This window comes from Bos indicus, chromosome 2 (genome assembly GCF_029378745.1).
Source record: "Bos indicus isolate NIAB-ARS_2022 breed Sahiwal x Tharparkar chromosome 2, NIAB-ARS_B.indTharparkar_mat_pri_1.0, whole genome shotgun sequence".
NCBI classification, from domain to species: Eukaryota; Metazoa; Chordata; class Mammalia; order Artiodactyla; family Bovidae; genus Bos; species Bos indicus.
Window position 1 is genome coordinate 76,268,410 of NC_091761.1, and position 27,116 is coordinate 76,295,525.

Genomic DNA, 27,116 nt, shown 5'->3' on the forward strand with positions numbered 1-27,116 from the left:
CCTCAAGAATAATTAGCACTCTGGATCATCCAAGCCAGTAGACAGTAAATCCACATTCCTGTTGAGCTGTGAGTTGATAGACATGATTTCTAAATTATTAGTGGATTGTATTTTATTTTCTAGTAAAACATGACCCAGACACAAATATTGCCATAGAGAAGATGGTAGCTAATTGTGTAAATAATGTTTCTATTGGTCTGATGGCACCCCACTCCAGTACTCTTGCCTGGAAAATCCCATGGACAGAGGAGCCTGGCAGGCTGCAGTCCATGGGGTTGCTAAGAGTCGGACACGACTGAGTGACTTCACTTTCACTTTTCACTTTCACGCATTGGAGAGGGAAATGGCAACCCACCCCAGTGTTCTTGCCTGGAGAATCCTAAGGACAGGGGAGCCTGGTGGGCTGCCGTCTATGGGGTCGCACAGAGTTGGACACGACTGAAGTGACTTAGCAGCAGCAGCAGTAGCAGCAGGAAGAGTTTTGATCAACTTAATTCAGAAACTTCCTTCAAATCAATAAAGCTTACTTGTTAAAGCCAATGGTGATTAGAAAGTCCTTCAACTTCTTTTTTTTTTTTTCCTTTGGCTGTGCTGAGTCTTCATTGCTGCCTGTGGGCTTTGTCTAGTTATGGAGAGTGGGGCTACTCTAGTTGCTTCTCATTGTGGTGGTTTCTCTTCTTGCAGAGGATGGGCTCTAGGGTGTGCCAGCTTCAACAGCTGTGGTGCATGGACTCAGTAGTTGCGGCTCACAGACTTAGTTTTCCTGTGACGTGTAGAATTTTCCTGGACCAGGGATTGAACCTGTGTCCCCTACATTGACAATCTGAGTCTCAACAACTGGACCACTAGTGCGCTGCTACATGCTAAGTTGCTTTAGTCATGTCTGACTCTTTGTGACTCCATGGACTGTAGCTCACCAGGCTCCTCTGTCCATGGGATTCTCCAGGCAAGAATACTGGAGTCATTTGCCATGCCCTCCTCTGGAGGGTCTTTCTGACCCAGGGATAGAAGCTGTATCTCTTATGTCTCCTGCACTGGCAGACAGGTTTGTTATAATAGCGCCACCTGGGAAGTCCTCAATTTTTTTTTTTTTTTTAAATAGCTTTACCAATGCCCTTTCCTAGTGCTTGTAACTCTTGAAATTCAGTAAACTCTATTTGTGCTTGAGTTGCTGATGAAATAGTATTAATACAGATTACAGAGGATCACCCTGGTTCATCACACTAGGAGAATAGTGAAGAAATGGAGAATAGAGTTAGTGTGGTATTCAACACATTGTAAATCTTCAAGACTTCAATAAATGGCAATAGACAGTGTAAAAAAAAAAAAAAAAAAAAGGAGTGGAGAGTGGGCCCACCTTTCTAGCTTGATCTGAATAGTTGGGAAAAAGGATGACTGATCCATGTCACTTCCCACCGACTAGGCTTCTCTTGTCTGTGGGATTTTCCAGGCAAGAATACTAGAGTAGGTTGCCATTTCCTCCTCCCGTGGGTCTTCCCCACCCAGGGATCAAACCTGCATCTCCTATTTGAAAAAATAGATATACCTTTAAAAACTAAAGTGCATTTGCTATATATAAAGTGAATTTAGAGGGTACACCTGGACCAATAGAAATATATACATATACCCTCTAACCACTACCCAGATCAAGATACAGACTGTCTCCAGCATCTCAAATGGGACCACTCTCATATACAGGTCAAGAGCCATTTGACTCCTAATTTCTTTAAATAACTGCTTTTATAAAATTATAGGTAGATATACCGTATAGAGGCTTCCCAGGTGGCATTAGTGGTAAAGAACCCACCTGCCAATGCAGAAGACATAGAGACATGGGTTTGATCCCTGGGTTGGGAAGATCCCCTGGAGGAGGGCATGGCAATCCACTCTAGTATTCTTGCCTGGAGAATCCAATGGACAGATGAGCCTGGGGTGCTACAGTCCATAGGGTTGCACAGAGTTGGACATTACTAAAGTGACTTTAGTATGCATGCATATCACATAGAAACTTATAATGGGCAATGTACTGCAAACAAGTTAGAAAAAATTCCAATAGTTTAATTACCCTTTTTAACTCCTTAAAGTCTATCATTTCAGAATCTCTGTGAGCCAACAGTGGTCAACACCTAACACCTTCATCTCATTTTCCTCTCGGACTGTCAGAAATAAATTCAACAAGAACCCCTCAATAGTAGTTTGGAACATGGAAGCCTGAGTGGGTTTATCCATCTTAGCTATAACTCTGTGGTTTGCATGTTAATTACCCCCTGCCTTAATAAATATATCTTATTAAATGCCCAAAGCTGATTTCCTAATTAGCTCTGGGCTGCTAGTCCTTAGTTTACATTTCCCACTCTTTTGTGGGGAGAGCCTTTGAATGTCATTCAGAAATTTTAAGTATGGTTGACAAATGCCTTATGTAGGACTGGAGGATATTAATAAGTAATTGTTTCAAAATATACTCTTACAGAAAGATATTTGTACCCAAGACTCAGCTATTGAAATCTGTCTTTCTGTCTCTCTCTTTAAGAGTAGAGACAGAAATGGCTTGCAATGGTGAGAGTCTACTGTGTGCAATGTCATTTGCAATGGTATTTGATGTAAGACTTGCAATCCTGGAGATTTTATTTTAATGCTTTTCCTGATGAGAAAACCAAGATTCATAAACATTATGACCCTTTGTTTATTCACTCAGTCATTTAGCAGCTCAGTGTGAGTGATGTCAGGCCATGTGCAGTTCACTGATTTTGAAACAACTACACATTTTTGGTTTGGATTAGTGAATGCTGTTATGTACTTTTAAGAAATACTGTGAGCTACTTCACTTTGTATGATGATCTCTAGGTCCATTCATTTTGCCGCAGATGGCATTATTTCATTCTTTTTTATGGCTGATTAATATTCCATTGTGCTTCTCTGGTGGCTCAGTGATAAAAAAATCCAACTGCTAATACAGGAGACACAAGTTCAATGCCTGAGTTGGGAAGATCCTATGGAGAAGGAATGGGTGACCTACTCCAGTATTCTTGCCTGGGAAATCCCATGGGCAGAGAAGAGTGGAGAGCTACAGTCCAAGGGGTCACAAAAGAGTTGGACGTGACTTAGCAACTAAAACAACAACAAAAATATCCATATATAAATAAATAAATATAAATATATATATATGTGTGTGTGTGTGTTTTGGAAGGACTAATGCTGAAGCTGAAGCTCCAATACTTTGTCCACCTGATATGAAGAGCTGATTCATTGGAAAAGATCCTGATGGTGGGCAAGACTGAAGGCAAAAGGAGAGAGGCATTGCAGAAGATGAGATTAGATGAGGTTAGATAGCATCACCTACTCAATGGACATGAGTCTGAGCAAACTCCAGAAGACAGTGAAGGACAGGGACAGATTTAGTGACTCAACAACATACACACACACACATAGCCCATATTTTATTTATCCATTCCATTCATCCATCAATGGACACTTGGGTTGCTTTCATGTCTTGGCTAGGGTAAATAGTGCAGAAAGAGCTAAAGACAAATATCATATGGTATTGCTTATATGTAGAACTTAAAAAATGATACAAATAAACTTATTTACAGAACAGAAACAGACATAGAATACAAATTTATGGTTTCCAAAGCAGAAAGGGGGAGGAGGGATAAATTAGGATTTGGGGTTAGCGTGTACACACTGTTGTTCAGTCACCAAATCTTGTCCAACTCTTCATGACTCCATGGATGACAGGATGCCAAACTTCCCTATCCTTCATCACATCCCTGAATTTTCCCAAGTTCATGTCCATTGAACTGGTGATGCCATCCAACCATCTCATCCTCTGTTGTCTCTTCTCCTTCTGCCTTCAATCTTTCCCTGCATCAGGGTCTTTTCCAATGAGTCCATTCTTTGCAAAAATTAGCCAAAGTATTGGAGCTTCAGCTTTAGCAATAGTTCTTCCAATGAATATTCAGGGTTGATTTCCTTCAGTATTGACTGGTTTGATCTCCTTGCTGTCCAAGGGACTCTCAAGAGTCTTCTCCAGTACCAAAGTTCAAAGGCATCAATTCTTCAGTGTTCAGCCTTTTTTATTGTCCAGCTTTCACATCTGTACATGACTACTGAAAAAACAGGGCTTCGACTATACGGACCTTTGTCAGCAAAGTAATGTCTTTGCTTTTTTAATACACTGTCTAGTTTTGTCATAGCTTTTCTTCCAAGGAGCAAGTATCTTTAAATTTCATGGCTGCAGTTCACCCCCCACAGTGATTTTGGAGCCCAAGGGAAAAAGTCTGTTACTGTTTCAAGTGTTTCCCCTTCTATTTCGCCATGAAGTGATGGGACTGGATGCTATGATCTTTGAGTTTTAAGCTGGCTTTTTCACTCTTTTCCTTCACCCTCATCAAGAGGATTTTTTAGTTCCTTATTTCTGATATTTCTCCCAGCAATATTGATTCCAGCTTGTAACTCTTTCAGCCTGGCATCTGGCAAAATGTGCTCTACCTTTAAGTTAAATAAACAGGGTGACAATAAACAGCCATTCCTTGCATTGTTCATTGAAGAAGGCCTTCTTGTCTCTCCTTGCTATTCTCTGGAACTTTGCATTTAGTTGGGTGTACATTTCCCTTTCTCCCATGCTTTTTGTTTCTCTTATTTCTTCACCTGTTTATAAAGTCTTCTCTGAGAACCACTTTGCCTTCTTACTTTTATTTTTCTTTGGGATGGTTTTGTTCACTGCCTCCTGTATGATATTGTGAACCTCTGTCCATCATTCTTCAGGTACTCTGTTTACTAGATCTAATCCCTTGAATCTGTTTGTCACCTCTACTATATAATCATAGGGGATTTGATGTAAGTCATATCTGACTGGCCTAGTGGTTCCCCTTTCTTTAATTTAAGCCTGAAGTTTGCTATGAGAAGCTGATGATCTGAACCACAGTCAGTTCCAGATCTTATTTTTCCTGACTGTACATTGCTTCTCCATCTTTGGCTACAAAAAAATGTAGTCAATTTGATTTCAGTATGGACCATTTGGTGATGTTCATGTGTAAAAGTCATCTCTTGTGTTGTTGAAAAAGGGTGTTTGCTATGACCAGCAAATGTTTGCAAAATTCTCTTAGGCTTTGCCCTGCTTAATTTTGTACTTCAAGGCCAAACTTGCTTGTTAGTCCAGGTATCTCTTGACTTCCTACTTTTGCATTCCAATCCCCAATGGTGAATAGGACATCCTTTTTTGGTGTTAGTTCTAGGAGGTCTTCTAGATCTTCATAGAACTGATCATCTTCAGTTTCTTTGGCATTAGTGGTTGGGCATAGACTTGAATTACTGTAATGTTGAATGGTTTGACTTGGAAATGAAGCAAGATCATTTTTGTTGCTTTTGAGGTTGCACCCAAGTACTGCATTTTCGGACTCTTGTTGCTTATGAGGGCTACTCCATTTCTTTTATGGGATTCTTGCCCACAGTAGCAGATGTAATGATAACCTGAATTCTATTCACCCATTCTCATCTATTTTAGTTCACTAATTGCTAAGATGTCGATGTTTACTCTTGCCATCTCTCGCTTGACCATGTCCAATTTACCTTGATTCATGGACCTAACATTCCAGGTTCCTATGCAGTACTGTTCTTGATAGCGTTGGATTTTACTTTCATCACCAGACATATCCACAGTTAAACATTGTTTCTGCTTTTGGTCCAGCCTCTTCATACTTTCTGGAGCTATTAGTAGAGTCTCTGTTCTTCCCCAGCAGCATATTGGGCACCTTCTGACCTGGAAGGCTCATTTTTCAGTGTCATTTCTTTTTGCTTTTTTATATAGTTTATGGGGTTCTCACAGGAAATATACTGGGGTGGTTTGTCATTCCCTCCTCCAGTGGATCACATTTGTCAGAACTCTCCATGATGACCCGTCCATCTTGGGTGGCCCTGCATGGCATGGCTCATAGCTTCATTGAGTTATGCAGGTCCCTTCACCATGACAAGGCAGTGATCCATTAAGGGGATATACATATTATTATTGCTGGTTCAAATGGTGAAGAATATGCCTGAAATGTGAGAGACCCAGGTTCAATCCCCGGAAGATCCTGTGAAGAGGGGAATGGCAATCCACTCCAGTATTCTTGGCTGGAGAACTCCATGGACAGGGGAGCCTGGCAGGCTACAGTCCATGGAGTAACAAAGAGTTGGACATGACTGAGCAACTAACAGCCTATATAAAATAGATAACCAACAAGGACCTTCTGTATAGCACAGGGAACTCTACTCAACCATTGATAATAACATCTAAGGGAAAGGAATCTAGAAAAAGAATATATATATATATATATATATTTATGTGTATAACTGAATCACTTTGCTGTACATCTCAAACTAACACAACATTGTAAATCAGCTATATTGCAATACAAATTACACAAAACAAAATAAAACACATTCCATACATTGAGCTACACACCCCAGCTTAAAATACCATGCAACCTGTATTTCCAATTATAGTCTAAGAGCCTTGCCAGGGACAACAGAGTAATCTCAGAATTTGTTTAGATTAGCACCCAAAACTCATGCCATTTCTTTCCCTTTTTTACCACTTCTCTTAATCCTGATCCTGGGGCAGGATGATATGTTTGGCAGGACACATGACTTGAAATAAGAAATCTCCCTGAGAAATCCTGATATTTTCTCTCAAGGTTACTGAGGCAGAATTTGGGGCTTGTACCTGTTATTTCTTGTCCAGACTGCAGTTAGGCAAAATAACAACATCCTCCCTGTGGCACCTGGCTGCTTGCAATCCAGCTGCCAGTCAGCTGTCAGAATAATGTATTCACTCAACCTGGTGTATTCCTTGCCTCCAAATGAGATGTTCCAATGGCAGCTAACCCAGACGGGTCCACTCTCCATTGATAAGTGCTGGCTGGAGTCCCCCTTAACCTCACCATTTATGCCCCCTCCATTAGCTGCCTAATAAAGCAGGAAAATAACATCCGCACCTTCATTATGACACCAGGATCTTTCATTTGTCAACCAAAATGTTGCTTAATGTCAAAGAATGGGTATCCGCAGCAGCTGAAGGCTTACTCTACCTCTTTCCCTTCAATTACCTGTGGATCCTTCCACCTGCCCAGGATGAAGAACTCCCTCACCCCCACTCCACATTGTGAACCCACTCTGTGTGCTTGTTTTATTTTATAAGTACATACGGACTTAACATCTCTGATCAAGCTCCTTTAATTCTAGAAGTAGGAAGGGAGACAGAAAGACCAATGTTAGCATTGCATTCCTGCGAAGGAACAAAATCAATGAGCAGCTTTATCATGAACCATATGCGTGATTTCTTAAGATAGTAATGATAACATATATATGGTGACAACAGTGTAAAACCTGATACCTGTGGCGGATTCATGTTGATATATGGCAAAACCAATACAATATTGTAAAGTTAAATAATAAAATAAAATTAAAAAAAATAAAATAAATCTATGAGATACTGAAAAAAAAAAAAAAAACAAACAAAAACCCTGAACCCAAACTAAGTATAATACCACTTGTGGTGGAGTGAGAACAAAACAGACCCCTGGCAAGTAATATATGCCTTACTGTTCAGAATTAACTTCTCCGATTTCTGGGGTTTCCTGGTAATGTGGGGACACTATAGTTATTGGCTGCACAATTGTAAGATGTGTTGCAAATTCAGAAAAGTTAAATGTGTGTGTGTAGGTGGGTGTGTGTATGCCAGGGTGCCTCCTTCAGTGAGGAAGCTGGCTAAAACCTTCCTGATGATAAATAGAGTGAGGAAAAGTAAGATATGCAGAGGGCCAAGCAATTTTTTGGTTTCAGAAACATGACATAAGAGGGTGCTATTTGGAATGCAATAAAAGGATCACTGGGCTTTAGTTAAAATCTTTATAATCCAGTCCCAATTTGATAATCTCTTATGATTTATGATTCCACTTAAATTCTCTCCCAAACTAAGTTTTCAAATAAGATAATACAGATTTCCTACCTCACAAAGATGTTTGATCAGATTGTGATGAATGCTGTTGTGCGTTTTCTGCCTGTCCTTAAGAACATTTCTGTTCTGATTTCTATCATCAGAGCTTAGTTTTGCATCCCATGGAACTTCATATGCATAGGATCAAAGAGTATGTGCCCTTTATAAAAGTTCACTGCTTATATGGATTAGTATTATTCCAATCTAACATTCTTAAGAGTTCAATTTACTCTTTTTTCTATATCTTCTTAGAGTGGGAGCTTAGATTTTAAATTTTATATCTTTCTTACTATATCTTTTAAAAAACCTTTAAAGCCATGAATTATCTTCTAAGGACTGCTTTCATTAAAAGCACAAATTTTGATACAGAATTTCTATCATTATTCAATTTCCATTGTTTTCTAATTTCCATTGTGGTTTCTTGTTGACCTAAGGATTACTTGAAATTGTGTTTGTAAATATCTAAATATTTGAAAGTTTTCTAGGTAATTTATTATTATCAATTCCTAATTTAATTTAATTGTGGTCAGAAAACAAACTGTGGTTTCTTCAGGACTTATTGAGTAGGATATAGTGTCTCTTAGTCAATGTTCCACATGGATTTGAAAATAATATATAGTCCGCGTTCAGTGAAGTATTCCATGAACATTAATTAACCAAGTTCTCTGATAATATTGTTGAATCTTATATTCTCACTGACTATTTTTGAATCTCTGTTGTAGGTGCATGTGCATTTAGGTGTTTTTGTCTTCATGATGAACTGACCCTTTATAAATTTGAAAATCTCTCCTATCTTGTAATACAGTTTACAATGTCTGATATTAATAGAGAAAATCCAGGTTTATTGTGCCTACTATTTGCATGAAATGTCTTTTCCCTTCATTTTACTTTTAACCTGTCAATATCTTTATTTCAAAAAGAGTATTATATAAAAAAGTGTAATAAGCCTTACTTTTTTATCTAGCCTGACAATTTATGCCTTTAGCTGAGGTTTGACTCAGGTTTCTTTTAATGTAATTATCCACTGGGAAAGTTTTAAGTTTACTATCTTGAAATTTCTCCTCTGTATTTATTCATTTCTCATTTCTTATCTTATTTCACATTAAATGAGCATTGGTGCTTCACTGCTGTTGTTATCATATTTTAGTATTCCTTCTTCTTTTATATTGGCTTTGTGACTATACCTCTTTGGTTTATTTTAATACATTCTTGGCTTATTTAAATTTACTTCAAAAAAAAATTTACTTCAAATTGACCTACCACTTTATATACTGTCTTATGGCCTTACAACAGTATAATTCTCTTTAGCCTACATTCCGCATGCCATCCTTTGTGGTTTTATTGACACATGTTCACTTCTACATCTGCAATCAACATCACAGTATATTATTATGTTTCCTTTAAACTGAGTATTGACTTTTAAAATATTTAAGAAAAGAAATACAAATAGTCTTATATTTAGCCACCTATTTACCACTTTGCTTATTCTCCATCTCTTCTTGTACACTGAATGTTCCATCTGGAATCAGTTTCTTTAGAGTGTAGAACTTATTTTACACTTCTTAACAGTGGAGATCTGTAGGTAATACATTGTCACAGCTTTTGTTTAAATGAAATTGTGTTATTTTCCCTTCAGATTTGAAAGCTATTTTTGCTGGGTATAGAGTGTGAAGGCAACGGCACCCCACTCCAGTACTCTTGCCTGGAAAATCCCATGAACGGAGGAGCCTGGTAGGCTGCGGTCCATGGGGTCGCTAAGAGTCGGACACGACTAAGCGACTTCACTTTCATTTTTCACTTTCATGCATTGGAGAAGGAAATGGAAACCCACTCCAGTGTTCTTGCCTGGAGAATCCCAGGGACGGGGGAGCCTGGTGGGCTTCCATCTATGGGGTTGCACAGAGTTGGACACTACTGAAGCGACTTAGCAGTAGCATAGAGTGTGAGGTTGAGAGTTTCATACTTGTAGCATTTGTTGGTCTCCACTGTTTCCTAAGAGAAGTCACCTGTCATTCCACTGTTGTTCAGTTGCTATCTTCAGCAACTGAGCTGGCATTGAGAGAGCAGTATTTTTAAAGCATCTTAGTAGGGCCTTGGGATCCAAGTACCTGGAGAATAAGATTCTTTGCTTTTCATCCCAGCCTACACATTCTTGTATTGCCAAGCACTGCATTTCTTTGACCTTGTAGGAAGATGAACTGGTGAACTTGGTGAGCGTCTGGTTGCAGCTTCCTTTAGATTCAGTCTGCCTCTATCTCTAATTGTTTAGGCTGCTAGCTCTAGGAGGGCTCTGGGATCATGCATTGCACACTTTGAAATCTCAAAACTTTGTGACCTTGGGTCTGTTCAGATGTGTATTCATGGGACTATGAAACTGCAAACAATATGACTCTAGAATAGTAGGAAACCTTGAAATGTTGAGATGTTGAGATCTCAATATTGCAAGGGAGTGAGGGTCAGAAAGAATAGATTGTATGCCCAATATTACACAATGATGCCACGATGCTGACCATTTGGATGAGAATCCAGGATTCCCTCTTCAGAACATGTGGCACCTGAGGATTCCAAGCTCCCCAAATAAACCTTTCATCTAGAATTTTACAACCAGGATTTCAATATATGCTTAAAGTATATTCAGTCTATATGTCACTTAGAACATAGGAGAGGATTCCCCCATCACCCTCAGTATGAATAAAGTCCTGTTTAAAATTCAGTTTCTATATGGGATGCTGAAAATACAGAGCCTCTACATGCTTGGGGAGTGGGTTGTAGGAAACACAGTTAACGGAGTCCAGAGAACTAAATTGAAGTCTGCCAAGTTTGGTTGTAGAAAAACATGAAATATGTTCAATGCATCCAACAGTGAAAACCAACCAGAATCTTTAACCACCTCCCAAATTCATGTATCAAAGAAGTAAATTTTGAAAAGAACTGCATTCTGCAGGGAAGAGTCTTTCCTAGGTGGGCAAAGGTTGAAAAGGTTTTATATCTGTATCAGTTGCTAAAGTTGGAACAGGACATGCTAAAGATGAGCCTGCTGAAGAGAACCTTTTTTTTTTTTTTTTTCTGGATTGAGACAATGACCAAATCTTTGACAAACCTGTGGAGAAGAAAGCTACATTTGAATCTCAAGGAATTCCCCTCCCCCAAATCATTCTCTTGCATCAGAGTTTTGCAGCAAAGTAGAAAGTGAGCTTCTCTGTTCTTCATAAGCCAATTTATGATGTATAATCGTAACTATATTAATTTTCTAATGTCAGAGATATTAGCCAGTGGGTGTTTTGTGTACAGCAGAAATGTCAGATTGTTCAAATTACCCGAGATTCACAGATGTTATGAGAATACAGTCAAAGTTAAGATTCAAATCATTGAAACAGATTGCATTACATACCTAAAATCCTTTTACTTGGTATTCTATTTGGCCATTTGAGAAACCAATGGTTTGGTTGGTGTTGATAGAACATTAGCATGAAGGCTTTACCCATGAATACTTGAGTTGGAAAAGAAGACTGGTGATGATTCATAATGAAGCAAACTAATCAGTGTGCCACCTGACATCTTACCTTAAAGATAAGGTACAATCGGGATGAAGAGAAAGTTCTGGGGATGGATAGGGGTGATGGTTGCATAATAATGTGATTGCACTTTAAGCCACTGAAATATACACTTGAAAATGGTTAAAATGGCAAATTTTATGTTATTCATATTTTACCCCAGTGGGGAAAAAAAGATTAGGTAGGAGACTTTGGATTCCATCTGTAGAAAATTTCTACCCCAGAAATCATTCATCCAAATGAAGGCTAGGAGGCATAATTTTAGTGTACCAAATATCTCCCATGATGTGTGTTCCTTTGCTTAACCTTCACAAGGAAGTATGAATATAAATTACATAAAAACCAGAGACTCCTGTTCTCCCTAGTGGAGCAACTGACAGTGGAATAGTTGAAAAGTGAGTGGCTGTAGAAATGCTATATGCTTTGGAATAGGACAACTCTGAAATTGAACCATAGACTAATTACTAACCACTTAGATGATTTAAAGATATTTTTCATCCTCTTTTTTCTCTCTCTAGGCTTCAGATTTCTTTTTAATCTATAAAATAGTAATAATGATCATGAAAAAGTCTTTGCTTAGTGATTGGCTTCAATTAATGGTAACAATTGCTTCTATAAAAGCCTTTTGTTCCATGAAGAGATTTTTCAGTTATCTTCCATACCACAGTAATTATCAGTGTTAGGAATATCAGAACTTCATTATTTGCTTAGTACAGCTTTTGTGTGTCATGCCTTGTGACTTACTAGGATTTACATACTTATGAAATCTTGGGGAAGGAGTTTTTTAAAGAATAATGTACAGCAGCTCGCGCTCTCTCTCTCTCTCTCTCTCTCTCTCTCTATATATATATAACACATAATGCAGAATTTTCACCAGAGTCAGATTTCATTTGGAAGATCTGAGATGTTGAGGAATTTCTTTGTAAGACTTTATGGAATGTCATGGCTGGATTTCCATTCATGGTCCTTAAGCTCAGGTGACAGTGCTTCCATGGTGTCACAGACCTCACCTGGCTTCCATTTCTTCCCACAGACATTTGCAGGAAACATGAATGCTGACAGTGTGATGCACCACAAGTTACTGCATTCTGTGAGAGCCCGGTTCATTCGCTTTGTCCCCCTGGAGTGGAATCCAAGCGGAAAGATTGGCATGAGGGTTGAAGTCTACGGATGCTCCTATAGTAAGTACCCACACAAATTATCAGCACTGGTGTGTGTTTGCATGTGGCATTATCCATACTGTATCAGGTTGTTGACACTGAGAATACAATCTCAATCATTTTAAAGTCATTTCTATAGTTTAATGACATATACATATTTGAAAATGTGAAATTCAACCCAGATGTAGAAGTACGTTTATTTAGGGATGAAGTAGTTTGGAGATGAGATGATTGGTTTTAACAAAAATAGTTCAAAATGAAGAACTCTTGGAGTTTGAACTATGACTTATCTTTGCAGTACTAAAATAATTTTAGTCATTTCCCAGGAGTGGGGTGAAGTATTATAAAACTTCTCCCTTCCTTGTTCTAGAAGGGAAAGAGAAGAAACATTTCAATTCAGTGTAACATGTGGGATGTTTCTCTCTTGGAATTATGCAGACACTCCATTCTTCTGAATTGTTTGGGCTGAATTTAAATGTAGAGCTCCATTTTGCAAATAAAGAAGGTCACAAACATAGGGAGAACTCTAGATGACTCTAGAACTGTGAAAAGATTGCCTTTATCTTGAACAAGCACTTTTAGAAAGAATGTACTTGAAACAGATGCTCCAAAAAAACTGTTAAATCAAGGAGAAGCTGCCTTGCACTCCAGCCTTTCTATCAAAAAGTATAATCTAGCATGAGAACATGGGTGTTTCCTAACCTAGGATCTCTGGGGCCTCCAGATTCCCATTTAACCTCTTCTCTTGATAACAGTTGTCACAACTAGTATTACGAAATGCAAGTTTGTGTACCCAATACACAATGAGGCCAAATAAACAGAAACACCAGAGTTTGGAAGAGAGAAATATTATTGCAGGGACAAGTGAGAGAACTGGTTGCTCATGTCCAAAAACCCAGAACTCCCAGAATTTGGCAAAACTCTTTAAAAGGCAAGGTAAGGGAGGGGCATCTCATGTGAAGAGTTGACTCATTGGAAAAGACCCTGATGCTGGGAGGGATTGGGGGCAGGAGGAGAAGGGGAAGACAGAGGATGAGATGGCTGGATGGCATCACCGACTCGATGGACATGAGTTTGAGCAAGCTCCGGGAGTTGGTGATGGACAGGCAGGCCTGGCGTGCTGTGATTCATGGGGTCACAAAGAGTCGGACACGACTGAGCGACTGAACTGAACTGAACTGAAATGAAGGGAGGGGCATATTTAATTATTGAAAATATCTTGGTCTCAGAATCCTTTGTTCTTATAGCTGTCCACATAGATCAAGTAACAATGTTCCTGTAAATTTCCAACAAGACAAATATTATTCTCTGTTCTGTAACTTTGTATCTCTATGTGAATGGAAAAGTGTTATACCCTTAAAAGGTCAGAACCCTGAATGGGCTGTCCTATATATATCAGGCCATCAGCAAAATTCTTAACTCTGAGCAATAGAATACAAAGATTAAAGTAAAAGAAACATGCTCTAATCCATTTTCAAAAGATCTAATATGGAGTCATATTTGTTCTTCCCTATTACACTAGGAGGCTTATTTTAGGTTAAACATGAAGCATTCATGCTGAAATAAAAAGCGTATTTATATTAGTACTTCAGCCATCTATCTTGCTGCAATAATTCAATTTCTCTTTTACACACCCTCGTACATTTATTTTTCTCTGCTTGTCAGTTGTCCCTATTTTCCATGTTCATTGCTCTGAATGTTTGTACAAAAAGGCTCAGAGCATCAAGTTAAATAACAGACTGAACAACATACAGACCCTTGAGCACCATGTGCACTCTTTTCCAGGTGGTTGCCCCTTTGATAACCTGATGACAGCAAAGCAACCATCTCTTAAGAAAAGTGCCCCAGCAAAGGAAACTATAAGCAAAGTGAAAGACAGCCTTCAGAATGGGAGAAAATAATAGCAAATGAAGCGACTGACAAAGAATTAATCTCAAAAATATACAAGCAACTCCCGCAGCTCAATTCCAGAAAAATAAACGACCCAATCAAAAAATGGGTCAAAGGACTAAACAGACATTTCTCCAAAAAGACATACAGATGGCTAACAAACACATGAAAAGATGCTCAACATCACTCATTATCAGAGAAATGCAAATCAAAACCACAATGAGGTACCATCTCATGCCGGTCAGAATGTATGCTATCCAAAAGTCTACAAGCAATAAATGCTGGAGAGGGTGTGGAGAAAAGGGAACCCTCTTACACTGTTGGTGGGAATGCAAACTAGTACAGCCAGTATGGAAAACAGCAACATGGAGATTCCTTAAAAAACTGGAAATAGAACTGCCTTATGACCCAGCAATCCCACTGCTAGGCATACACACTGAGGAAACCAGAATTGAAAGAGGCATGTGTACCCCAATGTTCATCGCAGCACTGTTTATAATAGCCAGGACATGGAAGCAACCTAGATGCCCATCAGCAGATGAATGGATAAGAAAGCTGTGGTACATATACACAATGGGATATTACTCAGCCATTAAAAAGAATACATTTGAATCAGTTCTAATGAGGTGGATGAAACTGCAGCCTATTATACAGAGTGAAATGAGTCAGAAAGAAAAACATCAATACAGTATACTAACACATATATATGGAATTTAGAAAGATGGTAATGATAACCCTGTATGCGAGACAGCAAAAGAGACACAGATGTATAGAACAGCCTTTTGGACTCTGTGGGAGAGGGCAAGGGTGGGATGATCTGGGAGAATGGCATTGAAACATGTATATTATCGTATGTGAAACAAATCGCCAGTCCAGGTTCGATGCATGAGACAGGGTGCTCAGGGCTGGTGCACTGGGATGACCCAGGGGATAGGATGGGGAGGGCGGTGGGAGGGGGGATCAGGATGGGGAACACATGTACACCCATGGCTGATTCATGTCAATGTATGGCAAAAACCACTACAATATTGTAATTAGCCTCCAATAAAACAAATAAACTGAAAACAAACAAACAAACAAAAACAAACAAACAAACAAACGTGTCCACATTAAGGTTCTCATCTTGGCTAAAGCCCAGATCTTGACCAAGAAAAGAGCTCCTGACTTTGTGATAGTCTCATTCTACCAAGATTCCTTTCCAAGGAATCTTCTCCAGGAAAACTCTGCATCTTGTAAGTACATCCTCTAAGGCAGTGATCTCCAGCCTTTTTAGCGCTAAGGACCAGTTTTGTGGAAGACAATTTGTCCACAAAAGAGAGCTGGGGGAATGGTTTCAAGATGATTCAAGCAGATTGCTTTTTTTTTTCAATTATTGACCCGAATTTTTTAAAATTGTATTTTTAATTGAAGGATAATTACTTCACAGTGTTGTGTGCTTTCTGCCAAACATTAACATGAATCAGCCACAGACATACACATGCCCCCTCCCTCTTAAACCTCCTTCCAACCCCTCTAGGTTGTCACAGAATACCGGCTTTAAGTTCCCTCCCTTACACAGCACTTTTGTGTACTTTGTGTCTAATCTAATGCTGCTACTGATCTGACAGGAGGTACAGGTCTGTGGGCGGGAGGTTGGGGATCCCTGCTGTAAGGAGAAAAATTACCTTCAGGTACACAGTGTGAGTGGTGGGAAGTTGCACCCCCTTAGGCAGCTTTTGGATGGAGAATGCCCTTGTCTGGGATGATCCTCCAGCTGGCACTCTGTAATCTTCCATCACTAGTCCTGGGGCTTTGGTGCTTTATCCTTTGGGAAAAAAGAACACACATCTGACTCTTAGTCTATAAAACCAAAATCTCAGCATGTCCTCTGGATCAAAAATTCCCTTTCAACATCATCTTATCCCTTTTTTACTGGTTCATTCTTATAAACATAAAACTTTGCTGCATAAGTCATAAAACAAAACAACTACAAAAGCCCAATGGCTCTATTTATCTATCTATCCTTCTCCGCTCCCATGCTCTGGGCAAAATGGCTTCTCCCCAAAACTTGTCTTTAGTTACTGATTACACTGCAACTGTTTTTGGCACATCTCGAGGCACATGGTGGTCAGTTTCATGTGTCAGCTTGGTAGGTTTCAGGCCACAGTGATTCAACTAGACACCAGTCCAGGTGTTTCTGTGATGAGTTTATCATTGACATCATTTGCCCTTAACTAGAGGAGCTATGCTTGATAATCTATGGGCCTGATTCAGTCAGTTGAGAAGTTTTAGGACAGAACTGAATTTTTCCGTTCAGGTCAGTTCAATCACTCAGTTGTGTCCAGCTCTTTGCAACCCCATGAACCGCAGCACGCCAGGCCTCCCTGTCTATCACCAACTCCCAGAGTCTACCCAAACCCATGTCCATTGAGTCAGTGATGACATCCAACCATCTCATCCTCTGTCGTCCCCTTCTCCTCCCTACCTCAATCTTTCCCAGCATCAGGGTCTTTTCCAATGAGTCAATTCTTCATCAGGTGACCAAAGTATTGGAGTTTCAGTTTCAACATCAGTCCTTCCAATGAACATGCAGGACTGATCTCCTTTAGGATTAACTGGTTGGATCTCCTTGCAGTCCAAAGGGCTCTCAGGAGTCTTCTCCAACACCACAGTTGAAAAGCATCAATTCTTTGGTGCTTAGCTTTCCTGATAGTCCAACTCTCACATCCATACATGACCACTGGAAAAACCATAGCCTTGACTAGATGGACCTTTGTTGACAAAGTAATGTCTCTGCTTTTTAATATACTGTCTAGGTTGGTCATAACTTTCCTTCCAAGGAGTAGGCGTCTTTTAATTTCAGGGGTGCAATCACCATCTGCAGTGATTTTGGAGCCCAGAAAAATAAAGTCAGCCACTGTTTTCACTGTTTCCCCATCTATTCGCTATGAAGTGATGGGACCAGATGCCATGATCTTAGTTCTCTGAATGTTGAGCTTTAAGCCAACTTTTTCACTCTTCTCTTTCACTTTCATCAAGAGGCTTTTTAGTTCCTCTTCACTTTCTGCCATAAGGGTGGTGTCATCTACATAGCAGTATGTATTTGTTAATCCCAAAGTCCTATTCATCCCTCCCTCCATTTTCCCCTTGTGATATCCATTATTTTTTATTTTTTCTATTTCTGTGGGTCTATTTCTGTTTTGTAATTAAGTTCATTTGCATCTTTTTTAAAAAAATCCAGATATAGTTGATATCATATGATATTTGTCTTTCTCTGACTTATCTAAGGCCACCCATGTTGGTGCAGATGGCATTATTTCATTCTTGTTATGGTTGGGTAATATTTCACTGTATATATCTACCACATCTTCCTTGTTTGTTCCTCTGTTAATGGACATTTAGGTTGCTCCATGTCTTGGTTATTATAAATAGTGCTGCTATGGACATTAGGGTGCATGAATCTTTTCGAATTATAATTTTCTCCACCAATGCCCAGCTAAATTTATAGGGCTCCATGAATTTAAATACCATTTAGATGTTGATCACCTCCACATATGTATCTCCTAGACTGACCCCTGGAATTATATATGCAATAAACTTGCCATCTCTTCCTGAAATTCTAGTACGTCTCTCAAGTTTATTACAGCAAAACCAGAATTCTTGATTACCATTCTCTCAACAACTTGCTGTTTCACATCTCCTGTCTTAACAAATGGAATTATTCAGTCATTTGCTAGAACAGAAACCTAGGAAGCAGCCTGAATTTCTCCTTTTTCAGAATCTCTACTCCTTGATCCTCATCTACACAGTTCATAGAAGCACCCCCTGGTTCCATCCACCAAGACATATCTTAAATTCATGTACTTATCCTACTTCCTTGAGTAACAGCCTCCTCCAGTCTCACCCAGAGCATTCAGATAGACTCCTACCTGCAGTTCCTGCTCCTGCCAGGATTTCCATAAACCTGTTTTTCATGCAGTAGCCAAAGTGATCTTTATCAACAAGAAATAAAAGTATATCATTGTACTGCCTGCTTCATTTAAAATTGAAGCACTTGACTGGCATTTAAAATTCCTCATTGAGTGTCCCATGCCTACTCCTTTCACTTCCTTTTCCTTCTTTCCATTCGTGCAGGCTTTCTTCCTATTCCTGAAATACACCAGGTTTTTCTTACCTAAAGATCTTCTCACTTTCTGTTCCCTAGGCACAGAACAGTTTTCACAGGGTTTACATGGTCATCTCCTTCAATCAATGTGATTCTAATATCACCACTTAGCCTCTCTAATCACCTCTTCAAAGTCACCTGTACTAATTTCTCTGCACCAAACATTAACCCATGGTTATACAACATGATTTTATTTTCTTCTTGGTGCCTTGCACAAACCAGAATCTTGTCTGTTTATTCTGGCTTGTTGGTTATTTGCTTTTCAAGACCCTGCACCAAATATAAGTCCCATGAGGGCAGGCACTTTGCCTATTAAGTCCCAGCATGCATTAGACACAAATCAGTATCCAATAAATATATATCTCAGTTCAGTCTTATTATCTCAGCATGGGCCACCATGTTATTATTCCGAAATTTCTTGCTATGAATATGCCTACTGTAGTTTCTATGGAATTGATTTTTTTGTTTGTTTCATAAATCTTTTTCTCAAAATTCCATTTGAGTGTGTTGCTAAAGGTTGGTAGAAATCTTACAGTTTAATAATTTCTTAATATAAAGTTTTACCATTTTGGAATTCATTAAGTCGATCATCTATTTATTCAATCGACAATGTTCACTTAACACTTAAGCTCTACCACAAATCATACAAAGCTCTTGGGTTTTGAGGAAGATAAGACCTTTTCTGGACTTCATTTTTTTTTTAATTAAAAAAATTTTTTTGGCCACACTGCATGTCATGTGGGGTCTTAGTTCTCTGACCAATGTGGACCCTACAGTGAAGGCACAAAATCTTAACCACTGAACCATCAGTGAAAACCCCACTGGGCTTAAGTCCTGTATGTTTCCTTTGGAGCATTCTTTATGATTGTATTTCATAAACTATTTGTGTACTTTTTTTTAACATCTGTCTGTTCCTGCTACTGCTGTTAAGTCACTTCAGTCGTGTCCAACTCTGTGCGACCCCATAGATGGCAGCCCACCAGGCTCCCCCCGTCCCTGGGATTCTCCAGGCAAGAACACTGGAGTGGGTTGCCATTTCCTTCTCCAATGCATGAAAGTGAAAAGTGAAAGTGAAGTCACTCAGTCGTGTCCGACTCTTCATGACACCATGGGCTTCAGCCTACCAGGCTCCTGTGCCCATGGGATTCTCCAGGCAAGAGTACTGGAGTGGGGTGTCATTGCCTTCTTCCTGTCTCTTCCTATTTGCCTCTAAACTTCCAAAAAATAGTAGATGCGTCTGTCAGGTGCCCCCATGCCCATGACAGTGTTCAAAACACAGGGTCCTCTTAGTATTTATTGATTGATCAAAACCTGTCGCTTATAAAAGATGAAGTAACAAGTGTGTAAATTAAACAAGTGTGTAAAGTCGTGTCCAACTCTGTGACCCCATGGACTGCAGCATGCCAGGCTACTCTGTCCTTCACTATCCCTCGGAGTTTGCTCAAACTCATGTCCATTGAGTTGATATGCTATCCAACCATCTCATCCTCTGTTGCCCCCTCTCTTCCTGCCCTCAATCTTTCCAAGCATCAGGGTCTTTTCTTATGAGTCAGCTCTTCGAATCAGGTGGCTGAAGTATTGGAGCTTCAGCTTCAGCATCAGTCCATCCAATGAATATTCAGGGTTGATTTCCTTTAGGATTGACTGATATGATCTCCTTGCTGTCCAAGGGACTCTTAAGAGTCTTCACCAGCACAATTTGAAAGCATCCATTTTTCAACACTCACCCTTTTTTATGGTCCAACTCTCACATCCATACATGACTACTGGAAAAACCATAGCTTTGACTATATGAACCTTTGTCAGCAAAGTGATGTCTCCACTTTTTAATATGCTGTCTAGGTTTGTTATAGCTTTCCTTCCAAGGAGCAAGCATCTTTTAATTTCATGCCTGCAGTCAGAGCCAAGGGAGGCCAGAAGGAGAAGCAAGTGTTACTGTTGGCATCAGAAAGAGTTAGGAGACACCCTCTTGCCTCAGCTGAGTCTCAAACATTGGTAGTCACTTCCTTGACAGAAAGGAGTCCCAGGCAGCAGGAAGGACTGGTGCATAGGGAAGCAGATGAAAGCTAGATATTCCTTTATTTCATGCCCTGGAGTCACAGAAAGGCAGTGTGCAGTGTAGACGTTTGCCTCTTTCTTCTCTTACATTTCCCATGTTGTCTATACCTTCTTTCAGAAAGAAAATAGACTTCATCGGGCCTGCAGGAGGAAAGGTGTTAATAATAAGGGAGAGCCCTTCCTCTTTTCTAATGTCTCAGCCTACAATGCCTCCCTGAGAAAGTCTCTGCTTTCCAAATTGGAAAACGTTCTCCAATTGGAGAATCACATCAGACTGGGAACTGAGGAGTCTGTCTTTCAGTCATCTGTCAGCATGACAGAGTCTGCCTCAAATGGGATTTTTTTTTTTTTAAATGTGTTGGACTATGGTTGATTTACAATGTTATATTCATTTCAGGTGTACAGCAAAATGAATCAGTTGTACACATACATATAGCCTCTCTTTTTTTACATTTGTTTTGTTTGTCTTCTTCTGGCAAACATCCCACGCCTTAAGATTTCTTTTCTGGGTCCCAATCACTAGATGCCCTGTGCCCAGCTTGCTTGTCACTTGCAAAATGGCCCCCCATCTTTCTTCACTTGCTATTTCAGGAGCTTCTCTGATGATCTCCCTCACCAAGACCTTCCTGAAATGAGTATTGACTTGCTCCTTTCAAGCACTACTCACAGTCTTTAGGAAACTCCATGCTTCTCAAGTGCTTTCATATGGCACTCCCCTCTGATTTGCTGCATTTCCTTTACTCAGCTTCCACTAAGTACACATGTATAGTTCCCGGCACAGACTGTGAGCTTCTCACTTGATTCTATGTTTTTATTTTTTATTTATTTTTAAAAATTTTATTGAAGTATGGTTGGTCTGCAGTGTTGTGTTACTTCAGGTATAGAGCAAAGTGATTCAGCTATAAACACACACACACACACACACATACACACACATATATTCTTTTTAAGCTTCTTTTTCTTTATAAGTTATTCCAAGATATTTAGTAAAGCTCCCTGTGCTATACAGTAGGGCTTTGCTGTTTATCTATTTTATATATAATAGCATGTATATATTAACCCCCAAATTCCTTAATTTATCCTCTCTTTCCCCTTTGGTAACCATACGTTTGTTTTCTATGTCTGTTGAGTCTATTTTTTTGTTGTTGTTGGTGTTGACGTTTAGTTGATAAGTCATTTCTCACTCTTTTGCAACCCCATGGACTACATAGCCCATCAGGCGCCTCTGCCCATGGGATTTCCTAAACAAGAGTACTGGAGTGGGTTGCCATTTCCTTTTCCAGGGGATCTTCCCAACCCAGGGATCAAATCTGCATCTCCTGCATTGGCAGGCAGATTCTTTATCACAGAGCCATGAGGGAAGCCCATTTCTGTCTTGTAAATAGGTTTATTTGATATCACTTATGTATAGAATCTAAAAATAAATGATATAAATTTTTTGTTATGTAAATAAGTTTATTTGTATAATCTTTAAATTCCATATGTAAGTGATATTATGATATTCGACTTTCTCTATTTGACATCTTCACTTAGTATCATAATCTTTAGGTTCATCAATGTTGCTGTAAATGGTATTATTTCATTCTTTTTTATAGGTGAGTAATATTTCATTGTATATATGTACCACATCTTCTTTATCTACTTATCTGTGGATGAATGTTTAGGTTGCTTCATATTCTGGCTATTGTAAATAGTGTTGCTATGAACATAGCGGGCTTCCCCGATAGCTTAGTTGGTAAAGAGTCCCCCTGCAGTGCAGGAGACCACAGTTCAATTGCTGGGTCGGGAAGATCCGCTGGAGAGGGGATAGGCTACCCACTCCAGTATTCTTGGGCTTCCCTGGTGGCTCAGCTGATTAAGAATCCACTTGCAAGGCAGGAGACCTGGGTTCGATCCCTGGGATGGGAAGATCCCCTGGAGAAGAGAGAGGCTACCCATTCCAGTATTCTGGCCTGGAGAATTCCATTGCCTGTTTAGTTCATGGGGTCACAAAGAGTCAGACATGACTGAGTGACTTTCACTTTCACTGTGAATGTAGGAGTGCATGTATCTTTTTTAATTAGAGTTTTCTGTGGATATACTAGGCTTGCTGGACAAAGCTGCTACTTTTTTTCTGAAATATTCTTATTCTCCTTTGCTAGAATGACTCCTGGTAGCCATTCACCACCTAGATCAAATGTCACCTGCTTTCTGACTCCCAGACTCTATCATGTAGCCACATTTTATGAGCTTCAATTCTGGGTCTTATCTTATTAAACTAAAATTGCCTGGTGTTTCCTTGACTAATAACTAAGCTCTTTAGAGACAAGGTTGGAATCATGACCTAACTCTGCTATCTGAGACCCAGATCAGTGCCTGACAACTGCTATATGCTCCCTGGATATTTAATATTTTGGCTCAAAAGCCTAACCATCCTTACTTATTTTTAAAGATTTTTTAAATTTATTTTTTAATTATAGTACCCTTTTTTAATGGGTTCTCCTTTCTCTTCTATGTATTTTATAGGCACTTAAGATTATAAGCTTATTAGAATCTTCCTTATACATGGGTTTCTTTATTACATCACTTTTTTCTTATTGAATAATTGAGAATATCATGGTTGCAGTTCTTCAACTGAAGGTCTTTGAAGCCTCCTCAGCCCCTTCTGGTGTATTCTGTTTTTAACACTCTAGAAGGAATAGCATGTCTGTATTTTTCCTAAGTATTTATGTCATTAAAATCTTTGCTTTTTAATTGTCTTCATTCCCTTCATAAATGACAGGACAAGGGTCCCACATTCCCAAGTTTCCCTTTGCTTCCAGGTCCCAGGGCCATCTTTTTGCTATGGTCACAATGACATTCAGAGCAACAGATTCCTTTTGCGTGTTCAGATATGAACAGTTGAATGCATGGTCTACTCTTCAAAAGATGAAAATTCCAGCAAACGCTCTTGACTTCTTTGAGCCTCTGTTTCTCATCTGTAAGTGACAATGGTAATTACTTTAAGGCTGACTATATCATTTTTGAGTTCGGGTGCAACAAGCATGGAGCAGAATATCTAGCAAAGTGTCGGTGCTCAGTAAGTGACAACTAGTATTAATATGGCTATAGATCCATAGAGGACATTCCTTTAATTGCCACTACATGCTGCATTTTTCAGAAACATTAATCATATTCTCTACCAGGCAGGGGCCACCTCAGATTCATATCTCTGTCTGCTTTTGCTTTCACTTCCTTTCTCATGGTCTCTGGGATCTCACTTCCCTGCGACTTCCAGAATCTCTATGTTCAAGAGTAGGGTAATGTGGTCACCCTACAAAGACCAAAACACAAGTCTTCCCCGTTATAATTTGTGGTCAATACTGTTCAGTTACTAAGTCCTAACCAACTCTTTGCAACCCCATTGACTGTAACATGACCAGCTTCTCTGTCCTCCACTACCTCCCTCTGTGTGTGTGTGTGTGTGTGTGTGTGTGTGTGTGCTTAGTTGTGTCCATCTCTTTGCAACCCTTTGGACCATAGCCTGTGAAGCTCCTCTGTTCATGGGATTTTTCAGGCAAGAATACTGGAGTGGGTTGCCATTTCCTCCTCCAGGGGATCTTCCTGAGCCAGGGGTAGAGCTCACATCTCCTGTGTCACCTACATTGCAGGCAGATTCTTCACCTGCTGAGTCATCAGAGAAGCCCAGATAAGTTTGCTCTCATTCATGTCCAATGAGTTGGTGATGGTATCTAACCATCACATCCTCTGCCAGCCTCTTCTCATTTTGCCTTCAATCTTTCCTAGCACCAGGGCCTTTTCCAATAGGTTGGCTCTTCGCATCAAGTGGCGAAAGTACTGGAGCTTCAGTCTCAGTAACAGTCCTTCCAATGAATATTCAGGGTTGATTTCATTTAGGTTGACTGGTTTGATCTCCTTGTTGTCCAAGGGATTCTCAAGGGTCTTCACCAGCACCACAGTTTGAAAGCACTAGTTCTTTAGCACTCAGCCTTCTTTATGATCCAATCTCATATCATACTTGGCTACTGGAAAAAATCATAGCTTTCACTATACAGACCTTTGCTGGCAAAGTGTTGTTTCTGCTATTTAATATGCTGTCTAGGTTAGTAATAGCTTTTCTTACACCAAGCATCGTTTAATTTCATGATTGCAGTCACCATCTGCAGTGATTTTGGAGCCCAAGAACAGAAAATCTGTCACCGCTTCCATATTTCCCCCTTCTATTTGACATGAAGTGATGGTACTGGATGCCATGATCTTAGTTTTTTGAATGGTGAGTTTCAAGCCAGCTTTTTCACTCTCCTCTTTCACGTCATTAAGAAGCTATTTAGTTCTTCCTCACTTCCTGCCAATAGAGTGGTATCATCTGCATATCTGAGTTTGTTGATATTTCTCCTAGCAACCTTGATTCCAGCTTGTGAGTCATCCAGCCAAGCATTTTGTATGATGTACTCTGCATAGAAGTTAAATAAGCAAGGTGACAATATATAGCCTTGCTGTACTCCTTTCTTAATTTTGAAGCAGTCAGTTTTTCCATGTCCAGTTCTAGCTATTGCTTATTTATCTTTATACAGGTTTCTCTGGAGACAGGTAAGGTGATCTGGTACTCCCATCTCTTTTATAATTTTCCACAGTGTGCTGTGATCCACACAGTCAAAGGCTTTAGCATAGCCAGTGAAGCAGAAGCAGATGTTTTTATGGAATTCCTTTGCTTTCTCTATGATTCATCAAATGTTGGCAATTTGATCTCTAGTTCTTCTGCCTTTTCTAAACCCACCTTGTTCTCGAGTCACATACTGCTAAAGCCTAGCTTGAAGGACTTTGAGCATATCCTCATTAGCATGTGAAATTAGTACAATTGTATGGTATTTTGAATATTTTTTGGCATTGCTCTGCTTTGGGATTGGAATGAAAACTGACCTTTTACAGTCCTCTAGACACTGCTGAGTTTTCCAAATTTGCTGACATATTGAGTGCTTTAACACCATCATCTTTTAGGATTTTAAATAGCTGGAATTCTTTCATCTCAGCTAGCTTTGTTCATAGTAATGCTTCCTAATGCCCACTAACTTCACATTCCAGGATGTCCGACTCTAGGTGAGTGACCACACCATCATGGTTATCTGGGTCATTAGGACCTTTTTGAACAGTTCTTCTGTGTTTTCTTGCCACCTTTTCTTAATCTCTTCTGCTTCGGTTAGATCTTTTCCATATCTGTCCTTTAGTATGCCCATTCTTGAATGAATCTTTACTTGATAGCTATGATTTTCTTGAAGAGATCTCTAGTCTTTCCCATTCTATTGTTTCCTCTATTTTTTTTTTTGCATCGTTCATTTAAGAAAGCTTTCTTATCTCGCCTTGCTATTCTCGGGAGCTCTGAATTCAGTTGGATATATCTTTCCCTTTCTACCTTGCTTTTGCTTCTCTTTACTTTGCTATGTGTAAAGCCTCCTCAGATATCCACTATCCCTTCTTAAATTTATTTTTCTTTGGGATGGTTTTGGTCACTGATTCCTGTATAATGCTATGAATGTCCTTCCATAGTTCTTCAGGCACTCTTTCTACCAGATCAAATCCCTTGAATTTATTCTTTATCTCCACTGTATAATCAAAAGGGATTTGATTTAGTTCATACCTGAATGGCCCAGTGGGTTTCCATACTTTCTTCAATTTAAGCCTGAATTTTTCAATAAGGAGCTCATGATCCAAGCCACAGTCAGCTCTTGGTCTTATTTTACTGGCTTCTCCAGAGAGAGCTTCTCCACCTTTGGTTGTAAAGAACATAATCAGTCTTATTTCAGTATTGACCATCTGGTTATGACCATGTGGAGGGTCATCTCTTGTGTTTTTGGATCACAGCCTTGTGGCAAAGGGCTTGGGTTATTTAATGAAGCTGTGAACCACGCCATACAGGGCCACCCAAGACAGATGAATCACAGTGAAGAGTTCTAACAAAACATGGTCCACTGAAGAAGGAAATGATCCACTCCAGTATTCTTGCCTGAAAAAACCCCATGAACAGTATGAAAAGGCAAAAATGTATGACGCCAGAAGATGAACCCCCCAGGTTGGAATGTGTCCAGTATTCTACTGGGGAAGAGGGAAGGGCAATTGCTAATAACTCAAGTATGAGTGAGATTTGGCTATGCCAAGGCAGGAACAGTGCTCAGCTGTGGGTGTGTCTTGTGGTAAAAGTAAAGCCTGATGTTGTAAGGAACAATATTACATAGAAACCTGGAATGTAAGATCCATGAATGAAGGTAAATTGTACGTGGTCAAGGAGGAAATGGCAAGAGTGAACATCAACATCTTAGAAATAGGTTAACTAAAATGGACAAGGATGGCCAATTTAATTC

General features: G+C 39.5%; 1 protein-coding gene across 1 annotated transcript in view; it reads left to right on the forward strand.

Moving 5' to 3' along the window:
- CNTNAP5 (contactin associated protein family member 5) overlaps nt 1-27,116 on the forward strand; it is a 1,031,770-nt gene that overhangs the window by 437,620 nt on the left and 567,034 nt on the right. Inside the window, exon 4 of the mRNA XM_070769229.1 lies at nt 12,563-12,710. Within this exon, the coding sequence (XP_070625330.1) occupies nt 12,563-12,710 (148 nt within the window). The remainder of the gene's footprint in view (nt 1-12,562; nt 12,711-27,116) is intronic.